Source organism: Manis javanica, chromosome 4 (genome assembly GCF_040802235.1).
Source record: "Manis javanica isolate MJ-LG chromosome 4, MJ_LKY, whole genome shotgun sequence".
In the NCBI taxonomy this organism is placed as follows: domain Eukaryota; kingdom Metazoa; phylum Chordata; class Mammalia; order Pholidota; family Manidae; genus Manis; species Manis javanica.
Genome location: NC_133159.1, coordinates 44,088,673 through 44,099,199, shown reverse-complemented (window position 1 = coordinate 44,099,199; position 10,527 = coordinate 44,088,673). Strand labels below are relative to the sequence as shown.

The 10,527-nt window shown below is 47.3% G+C and overlaps 1 protein-coding gene across 2 annotated transcripts; it reads left to right on the top strand.

Moving 5' to 3' along the window:
• Positions 1 to 2,531: 2,531 nt before the first annotated feature.
• On the top strand, positions 2,532 to 9,320 carry PARS2 (prolyl-tRNA synthetase 2, mitochondrial). 2 transcript variants are annotated; one of them, XM_017655251.3, is made up of 2 exons: positions 2,532 to 2,645; positions 6,798 to 9,320. In XM_017655251.3, the coding sequence occupies exon 2, from the start codon at positions 6,995 to 6,997 to the stop codon at positions 8,420 to 8,422; it is 1,428 nt and encodes a 475-aa protein (XP_017510740.3). In that variant the 5' UTR covers positions 2,532 to 2,645; positions 6,798 to 6,994; the 3' UTR covers positions 8,423 to 9,320. The 2 variants fall into 2 exon arrangements, with proteins under 2 accessions (XP_017510740.3, XP_073090082.1); XM_073233981.1 differs by lacking the exon at positions 2,532 to 2,645 and adding an exon at positions 2,676 to 3,162.
• The last annotated feature ends 1,207 nt before the right edge of the window (positions 9,321 to 10,527 follow it).

Below are 10,527 nucleotides of genomic sequence, written 5' to 3'. Positions count from 1 at the left end.
GATGGGCCAGGTCCTCTGCTCAAGGTTAAGGATACAGGAAAGAGCAAAACCTATGCCTGCCCTCCAAGGGGCTCCCAGTCTGGCCAGTGGCCAGTGGAAACCACTACATGCATGGTGTGTCTCCAGGAGTGTGGGGCAGCAAGGCAAGTGTGGAATGTGGGGTCCTTTTGTTTTGTTTTTGATGACAATGAATGAATGAATTTTTTCTGTGAGTTTTTTCCTGTTTTAGGGAACTTGTGGGGTTTTAAACATGAATGAACTCTGTAAATCAAGGCATCCAATACATGGCTGATCAACTGATTGATTTAAGCTCACACAGGAAGTTACTAGCATCTATATGGCTAGATTCTGGGTCTCCATCACACTGTCTTTCTCAGTGGAGATGATGGCTGTCTTGTGCAGGTTCTGCAGCTCTAGGCTGCAGAGCCTTCTGAAAACTCCAAGTAAAACACTTCAGTTCTTGGCCTGCCTCCCAAGGGGGTCGTGAGCATTAATTGTTTACCATTGGTAAAGTGCTCTGAAGATGTGAGGGTGTATAAACATGGCGAGTCATTAGGCCTCTCCACACCACCATGCTATCCAGCCTGGGAACTGCTAATTGAGAAATAATTAACACCTCAGGGTGCAGAAGACGGATGCTTGGCTTTTCCAGGATTGGAAGGGATGTAATAATATGCTTAGGGAGTAGGGAGAAATATAAGGCTAATTTGGATCCCGAAATATACTCAAGATTATTCACCTCCTGCCCCCAGAGAGGAGGGGTGGGGAATATTGCCTCTGTAAAACCTTTGGGACTGCACTCCTTGGGGAAAACCTTGATCCCAGTGCTGGGCTGCAAAGCTGAGTGATGTTCTTAGAGCAAAAGAGCTCAGGTCCAGCCCAGCCCTGCCCTGCCTCCTAGCTGGTGGGCAGATGCCAGTTGTGTGGTCTACCCAAGCTGTGTTTTCTTCATCTGTGAGGTCGGGATGATGAAATGCATCTAGTCCCCTCACCCCCACCACCTACAAGGTTGTCACGTGCCTTTCCTCTAGGTCAGCAGATCTTGCCCAGGCTGCACATTAGCATCATCTGGGATACTATAAAATATTAATGCTCTGGCTGACCCCAGATTGATAACCAAGCATCTCTGGGCTGGGGGTAGGAGGCACATGGTGCTTCCAGTGCAGTCAAGTGTGAGAACCTCTGCTCTTGTCTGTGTGTCAAGCACTGTGTTAGCAGTGGTGGGAAATTAAGGTGTAAGCTCTACCACATTCAGGCTTCCCTAACACTGGCTCATTATTTCCTGATTCCAAGTCTGTGAGTGTCCTAGTCCCTAGTGCCTGGACATTCCACTTCACTCCCACTGACATTCTTGCCCTGGTTAAACCCCACTCATTCTTCAGGCTTAGCTCAAAGCTCACCTTTGATGCCTTCCTTCCCTGTACTCCCACAGGACTTTTCTCAGCCCCCATTATATCACTTGTCAATCACACTGTTGTTCACGTCAGATCTTGGTGGGCTGAGTTTCTTGGGCTCAGTATCAGAATCCCAAGTGTCTTGCACTGGGTCTGGTACATTTTAGGCACTCAACACTATAGCTGTTATTAGTTAGGTAGAGTCACATGATATGCAGCTCTTGCCTCAGGATGTTTGCTCTTGTCCCCTGCGTCCAGAACATCCTTCCCCCAGATATTTGCAAGACTCTCTCACCTACAAGTCTTTGCTAAAATGTCACCGGCTATCCACGATCACCCCATTTTAAACTGCAATCATTCTACCTCCAGCCCATTTCCCTTTCAGAGTTAATTTTTCTCTCATAGTGTTTAACACTATCTGACTGATGGGTTCTGTCTTTTATTTAAAATTTTGATATTTTGTGAACCATGGATTTTTGCATTAATTTTGTGGTTTATTTAATTAATTGCATTAAAATACTACTTACCTTGATTGCTGCGTTCTTTGCCCACCCCATGCCTCCTTAAATTTCACTGTATGGGTTTACTGACTGTCACTTCTTCCTAGATGTAAGCTATACTGAACGCAGGGAATATTGTTTTGTCTGTTTTGTTCACTATTCCTAGCTTTTACAATAGTGGTAGATACATAGTAGCTGCTCAAAAAATATTTTGTGAATGAAAGTTTGATTTAGTGTCTTAAAAGATTGTCTTGGACTTTGTAATAAAGGTGCCATTTTACAATTGTTTAAAAATGCTCAATGTATTTAAATTGAAAGCCTGTAGTATCGTAGGGTAGACTCAAAACTGCATTGCCCACTCACCACCGTTGTCATGGTTACACTAGCGCCAGACTTCTGTTTGGAGAGTGAGGCGGGCCCTGGCAGTGGGAGGGAACTCCAGGCTCAAAACCTAGGCGTTGATCATAGAGTTACACCTCCCTAATCCTAGAGGGCACTTCCGGAACGGTGATTTACTTTTTGCTGCCCAGGCCAATCTATGATTGGGGGCGAGCCGGGTCCTCTCTCCTAGGCCAAGCTTCCGGAAAACCTCTCACTGGTGTATAAGTCAGGAAGGGGCCAGTCTCGGCGAACGCGGCTTTGTGATTGGCGAGACGGATAGGGGGCGGAGCTTGGGGCGGGTACGGCCGGGGCGCTTGCTCTCGGCCCGGCGTGGTGATCCGGCCGGCGGCATTGGCTGGGCCTCCTGTTGGTGAGCGAGGGAGGAAGCGAGGGCTGAGGGACGGGTCGGGGACGGTGGAGCGGAGAGTGCTCGGTCCTGAGTGCTGAACCTCAGGACCCTGGGGTCCGTTCTCCCACGTGCATCCGTCCTCGGATTGGGGCGGGGTCACAATCACCTAAACTCTAGGATCTCCTAGTTTCCTCCTTTGTAAAATGAGGGCAAGACTTCCTCCCTTGCCACCTCAGGTCGTATTTTGAGTGTCACCGTGGCCCTAGAAGTGCCCGTCCTGGAGAGGCCCTCCTGGTGGCTGAGCCAACCTTTCCATTTCTCGTATAGGAAAATGGAGATTCAGAAAGGGGACTCATTTGACCAGGGTCACCCAGTCAGTGCAGGCAAAGCCAGCTCATAGATTCCATTGTTTCATGCAGTATGGCAGTGCCTCCCAACCTTTTTCAAGTCCTGGTCCACATAGGAAATGATACTTGTGTACAAACATTTGTATGAGGTGGAAACAACAGGAATTGGGAGCGGGGACCTAGCTTTCCAGGTAGGACTCTGTGCTTATCTGTTATGTCGCTTGTCACAGATGACCTCACATCTCTGAGCCTACCTCTTCTGCGAGTTGCACATAATGATAATAATAGCAAACACTATGGTACTTACCATATACCAGGCTCTGTTGTAACCTTTGTGCACAGCTTTCCTGATTGCATTGCCGGGCCATTATGAATAGAACAATACAAAAGGCCTGTGTCGGAGGAATGGAGTACATGCTCCATAAAAAACGTGTGTGTGTTTTTAATTGAGATACAGTCTTATGTTAGTTTCAAGTTTACAACACAGTGGTTCAAGAGTTACCCACTTTATTAAATCCTTACCCCAACTAGTGCAGTTACTGTCAGTCAACATAGGAAGATGTTACAGAATCATTGGCCATAAAAAATTTATTGAATGATTGAATAACTGGAGGCTCACTTTCAGAATCTGAAGTATAGGACACATTCGTTACTATACTGCTTTTGAGGTATTGCCTGTCGATAACCTTGAAAAAGTGAGATAATAGTAATTATTCTACTATTTGTGTAAGCTGAGGGGTCTGAGGACAGGCACACATTTGGTGGGGGGAGTGGGGGAAGGTATTAGAGGACCTAAGGCTCTTACTTAAATTATCAAGATAATTATCCCATTGCAGCCCTTTACTTTGTCATTTACTACTATATTTGATCAATAAGCAATAATATCCTAAGTATTAGGCATTATGCTAGGTCCTGAAATCTAAAAATGCAGAAAACCTCATGAACTCATAGTTTAATGGAGAATAGGACATGAAAAATCATTCACTCCCAATGCCTTCACACATCAGTTTCTCAAAAACATTTCTGAAAATTACTCCATTACAGTAAACTATAAGTAGGTGTATAAATAAATGGGAGCACAGAAAAGGTAGAGACTATCTCTGTTTGGAGTTGTTGGAGAAGGCTTTTTACGATAAGGGAACCTTGAGTGACAAATTGTGAGTTGCTGAGGGAAGTTGGCCTATTCCAGGAATGTTGATCAATGTGGGGCGTGTTAGAGGAATGGTAGGACAAGAAGCTGGAAGAAGTGTGTTGGGTGTTGAGATCAAAATATGAAGAGGCTTTGGTACTATCCTGAGAAAATTATAATGAGGAGCCATTAATGGATTGTAAGCAGGGGAGTGATTGAGTTAACTATCTTTTTAGCTGTAATATGGACACTGAATAGACAGGGGTCAGGAATCATTCAGTTCACACACTGATAGACATTTATTGAGTATCCACTGTGTCCAAGTACTGTGGTGCATGCTGCAGATCCAACTTGCAATAAAATAAACATGGTTACGGCCCACAGGGAGTTTACAGTGGTTCTCTCAGTGTGGTCCCTGGACCAGCAGCATGAGCATCTCCTGGGAACTTGTGAGAAGTACAGGTTTTCTGCCCATACCCCAGACCTACTGAGTCAGAAGCTCTGGGAGCGAGGCCCCACCGTGTTTCACGAGCTCTCCAGGTGATTCTGGTGCTCACTGAAGTTTCACTGGGCTACTGTATTATAGCAAGTGGATGGGGAGGCTAACCCAAGTTTGAAGCAGTAAGGATCAGAGAGGAGGGGATGGACAGGAGAGAAATCTTGGAGATGGACTCATTTGCTTTAGGAGGAGTCAAGGCAAAGGAGTTTCTGGTACAGGCCACTGGCCTGAGGTGGGGCCTCAAGTAAGTGATGGAGCCAGGTGTGGATCACATGGGCCTTGCCTCCCAGACTTGCACTTTTCCACGCATTCACATAAGGGCTCTGGGGTAGTGCCTCCCAACCTTCTTCAGGCCATGGGCCACCTAGGAAGTGATAATACTTGTGCACAAAGGAAATGGATGAGGCTGCTGAGAGCTAGAGGGAACTGCATGAGGTTCCAGCTTCCCAGAGTTGAGAAGAGTCAGCATCCCAGTCTCAGAATCCTGCAGGGGAGCTTTGCTCCACAGGATAAGCAGACATGCTCACCAACCTTGGCAACATAAATCAAGAACCCTGAAATAGTTTATTTCAAAAACCTTAAATTAATTAGTCAAAAATAAAATAATAAATAATAAATTAGTCAAAGAAACTTTGACTCATAATTACATTCCTGAAAAATCTCTCCCAAATATATAACAGAAAAGAAAAAAGCCTTCTGTTCATTGTAGATTATGTGTAACAGAGAAAACTGACGATTGGTGGTAAAAAATGATACAGTCAAGCAATGGAATGTTTTACTACCTTTAAGAATATGTAAAATCAGAAACATGCATGCTCATTCAAGAGACAATGTCCAGTAAGCTCCTGCCACCAGCCAGGTGGCGAGCACGTTAGATACAGTCCTTGCTGCCCAGAGCTGAGTTCCCGGGGGTAAATGGGCAGACAAATGAGCAGTAACTTCAAAGAGTGATTGGGGTTTCTTAGGGAACAGGTGGTTGCTGTGAGCCGCCGGTCTTTGGGGTATGGGAATGGGACAAGGAAGGCATGCTGGAGGACAGGCTGGTAATCCTGAGGTCTAGAAGATGAGCAGATATTGGTATGCAAAGGGCATAGTGCATCTGTGAGTGAATGTAGTGCAGCTGAAACATGGAGAGGTTGGGAGGAGCCACCACCAGCTCACCTGCCAGCTGTGAAGGTCAGCGGCGTAGACCTGACTCTAAGGGTAGCAGGAAGCTGGTGTAGGACTTGAAGCAAGAAAAACTTGTGTTTTGGAAGTGGCCCCTCTGGCTGCAGTGTGGAGAATGGATTGGAGAAGGGCAGGGCTGGAAGCCGGGAGCCCAGTGAGGAGGCTGTTGCAGTAGCCCACGTAAGAGATGATACTGGCCTGGTCCTGGGTGGAGGCTGTGGAGGTGGGAAGGGGAAAAGGTTCAACAGCAAGCAAAGAGTTGGAATGGCCGGGCTGAGGGCTGGTGCCTGTGGAGAGCATGGAATGGATGAACCCAGGTTTCTAGTTTAGGCAAAGGGCAGCTTGCAGTGATAGGCACCAGAGTGATAGGCAGCACTGGATGGGGAGTGGGTTTGGGGGGAAGTGCTGACTTCCTTCTGTGGTGCTGAGTTTGAAATACCCATGCAGTGTGTCTTCAGGAGGCAGTTGAATAGGTAGATTTGAAGCTCAAGAGACATATATGGAGTGTTGACTCAGGGTTGTGAGCATGTGGCCTGACCAGGGGAGCATGTGCTGTGAGAAGGAAAGGGGCATACGACATATAAGGTGGCAGAGGGGAGGTGTAGGCAAAGGACAGGGCTGGCAAACAAGACAAGGGATTGGCGGCGGTAGTTGTCTCTGGGCCAAAGGATTATCATTGATTTCCTTTTTTATTTGTTTCTGTTCTTTTCCCAGTTTTCTATAATATCAATAGTAAACATCAATTGAGCTCATAGAATGTGCCTGATATTGTTCTAATAACTTCTTGTAACTCTTCTAAATTCCCACAATAATTCTACAAGAGTGGTCCTCTTGTATTAGATGAAGAAAGTGAGCAGAGAGGGGTTAAATCACATGCCCTAAGGTACACAGGGTACAGTCGGCAAGAAGCCTGCCTAGAATCCAGGCTGCCTGATTCTAGAGCTCATGCAGTCACCACACAACAGTCTCTCTCCACAGTATGCTGCCATATGTTTATAAACTGAAAAATACTGATTTTTTTTTTTCAACAGCAGTAAGAGGCAAGAGAAGTACTTTGATCTGCTAGGGTATCAGAAATGAGAGGATTTGCGTCTGCAAAACCAGTGGCTGTCACAGGCGGCTGTTGGAGACCAGACTGAGCCGGCCACTTCGTGGTGTAAGAACACAGCCTTATTTCTGCCTGGCTCATTTTTCTCCAGGCACAAATACTTCCCTGTGCCGGAGTGTCATGGAAGGGCTGCTGACAGGATGCAGAGCACTGCCTCCTCTGGCCATCTGCAGCCACCAGCTCCCTGGGTGCATTCCTCACAGGTTTCACTACTGTGCCCCAGGGAAAGGGAAGCGCTTGGTGCTCTCTCGTATGTTCCAGCCCCAGAACCTTCGGGAAGACCAGGTGCTCTCTCCTGAAGGTAAATCTGGTAGTCTGACCTGTAAGAGCCAGCGGCTGATGCTACAGGTGGGTCTGATCCACCAAGCAAGCCTGGGCTGTTACCACCTCCTGCCTTATGCTGTCCGTGCCATGGAGAAGCTCATGCGAGTAATAGACCAGGAGATGCAGGCCATTGGGGGGCAGAAGGTCAACATGCCCAGCCTTTGCTCAGCAGACCTCTGGCGAGCCAGCAACCGGTGGGACTTGCTGGGCAAGGAGCTGCTGAGACTTCAAGACAGACACGGCAAGGAATACTGTTTAGGACCAACTCACGAGGAAGCCATTACAGCCTTGATCGCCTCCCAGAAGACACTGTCCTACAGGCAGCTTCCATTCCTGCTGTACCAGGTGACAAGGAAGTTTCGGGATGAGCCCAGGCCCCGCTTTGGTCTGCTCCGAGGCCGAGAGTTTTACATGAAGGACATGTACACCTTTGACTCCTCCCCAGAGACTGCCCGGCAGACCTACAACCTGGTGTGTGATGCCTACAGCGGCCTGTTTGACAGGCTGGGGCTGCAGTGTGTTAAGGTCCAAGCAGATGTGGGCAGCATTGGGGGCACCATGTCTCATGAGTTCCAGCTACCAGTTGATGTCGGAGAGGACAGGTTTGCACTCTGCCCCAGCTGTAGCTTCTCGGCCAATGTAGAGACACTAGACTTGTCACAAACAAACTGCCCAGCTTGTCAGGGACCTCTGACTGAAACCAAAGGTATTGAGGTGGGACACACATTTTACCTGGGCACCAAGTACTCCTCCATTTTCAATGCCCAGTTTATCAACGACCACGGCAATCTAGCCCTGGCTGAAATGGGCTGCTATGGCTTGGGTGTGACACGGATCTTGGCTGCTGCCATTGAAGTTCTCTCTACAGAAGACTGCATTCGCTGGCCTGGCCTCCTGGCCCCTTACCAAGCCTGCCTCATTCCCCCAAAGAAGGGCAGTAGGGAGGAGGCGGCTGAGGAGCTCGTGGGGCACCTGTATGACCACATCGCAGAGGCGGTGCCACAGCTTCGTGGGGAGGTCCTGCTGGATGACAGAACACACCTGACCATTGGAAACAGACTGAAGGATGCCAACAAGTTTGGCTACCCCTTTGTGATCATTGCTGGCAGGAAGGCCCTGGAGGACCCTGCACATTTTGAGGTTTGGTGCCAGAACACTGACGAGGTGGTCTTCCTCACCAGGGAAGGAGTCATAGAATTACTGAGCCAAGTGCAGGTGGTTTAATGCTCCCCAGTGCACTCCTGCCCCATCTCGCAGTCTCGCTTTTCACTCTGCCTTCTCCTGCCCTCTTTTCTGGCGCTGGTCTTTCCAGAAACAGGGCAGCTCATGGAAGGTGAGACCATGTTAGGGAAACCAATGTTTTTTTTAATGCTTAATATCTTTTATTAAAAGTTTATGTAAGTTTTAGAATGCTCAATTTTTACAAGCGCTTGCTTTTTTTATTTTTATTTTGTTATCATTAATCTACAGTTACATGAAGAACATTATGTTTACTAGGCTCCCCCCTTCACCAGGTGCCCTCCCCCACCCCATTACAGTCACTGTCCATCAGCGTAGTAAGATGCTGTAGAATCACTACTTGTCTTCACTGTGTTGCACAGCCTTCCACATGCTAATTATACATGCTAATTGTAATACCCCCTTTCTTTTCCCCCTCCCTTCCCACCCATCCTCCCCAGTCCCTTTCCCTTTGGTAACTGTTAGTCCATTCTTGGGTTCTGTGACTCTGCTTCTGTTTTGTTCCTTCAGTTTTTCTTTATTCTTATACTCCACATATGAGTGAAATCATTTGATACTCGTCTTTCTCCGCCTGGCTTATTTCACTGAGCATAATACCCTCTAGCTCCATCCATGTTGTTGCAAATGGTAGGATTTGTTTTCTTACCGCTGAATAATGTTCCATTGTGTATATATATATACCACATCTTTATCCATTCATCTACTGATGGACATTTAGGTTGCTTCCATTTCTTGGCTATTGTAAATAGTGCTGCGATAAACATAGGGGTGCATCTGTCTTTTTCAAACTGGGCTATTGCATTCTTAGGGTAAATTCCTAGAAGTGGAATTCCTGAGTCAAATGGTATGTCTATTTTGAGCTTTTTGAGGAACCTCCATACTGCTTTCCACAATGGTTGTAGGGAAACCAGTTTTTATCTATTGCTCAGACTAGTTGATCCTTTTCTCTTGACTTCATGCTGCCATTTACCATTTCTTTTAGATTCCATTGTGGAGGCTACTATTAAGAGGCAGAGAGGCAAGAAAGAGCTGAATTCTCATCTTGGCCCTCAGGCAGGTCACTTCCCTTCTCTCAGCTGACCTTCCACATGTAGGTTGGGAGTGGCTGATGGCCGAGGCTCCTGCCTCTGACAGTGTAACCATGGCTTTCTTACTGCATTCAGTAGGCAGGCTGCCAGCATCCTCCACTGAGAAGTTGGGCTGAGGTTGTGGGGAAGAGAATCAGGAGACCTGACTGCCATCTACTCATTGGTAACTTGGACACAGCCCTTCCCGTTGGAGCCTCAGTTTCCCCATCTGAGCCATGAGGAAATGGAACTAGATCTGTAAAGTCCTTATAGCCATCGCTTTGGTTCCACAAGAGGTTCACAATAGGCAGAGCTGGGTCCCCTGATTCTCCACCATCGAAGCCTCCCAGAAAGTTAAGATAATTAGTAATGGCCCAGAAACCACCTCTAGAGACCTGGTCGTATTGAGACAGCTTAACACTGATCATGTTGTAGTGATTGAATAAAGTCAAACTGTTGAGAGGAGCCTTGCATGGTAATTAGCAACAGTGGTAACACTGTTTTAACAGTGCAGCAGCTTCCTGTCTTGAGACTCTTTCCTTTTTCTACCGATTCTACTCTCCACTCAGAAAAGAAACTTGGGTGGCTGGGAAAATGGGTTTTAAACCATCTTTTCCCACAAGTATCAGGGGCAGCAGGATTCAAGTGCATGGTGACCTTGTTCTAGGTGCAGAGTTGGGTCCTTGAGCTATGACAGGGAGTGAATATTGAGGGGATATCTGCCTGAATCCCATGGAAAGCTGGGCTCAGACTTGAGCCGCCACAGAGGTGCAGCCTGCTTTCAGGACTCCTGCTCACCAAATTAGGGTCTCAACATGGCCAAATCTAACAAGACTCTTTATCATGATTGGCCAAGCTCAAACCCACCCCCTCCTGAAAACATGCCTGACAGCTCTTGGAAGCCGTTTTCCCTCTGGCTCTGCCAGCACTCCAGTGTTCAGCGCTCATAGCATTCCTTTGTGCTTGGTGTGCACACAGCTCGTTGTTTGGTGAGCCAATCTCTGGTAGTTGATGGTCAGCCCA

Coding starts and splice junctions, on each gene's coding strand:
- PARS2 (XM_017655251.3), top strand. CDS start 6,995: ATGGAAGGGCTGCTGACAGGATGCAGAGCACTGCCTCCTCTGGCCATC.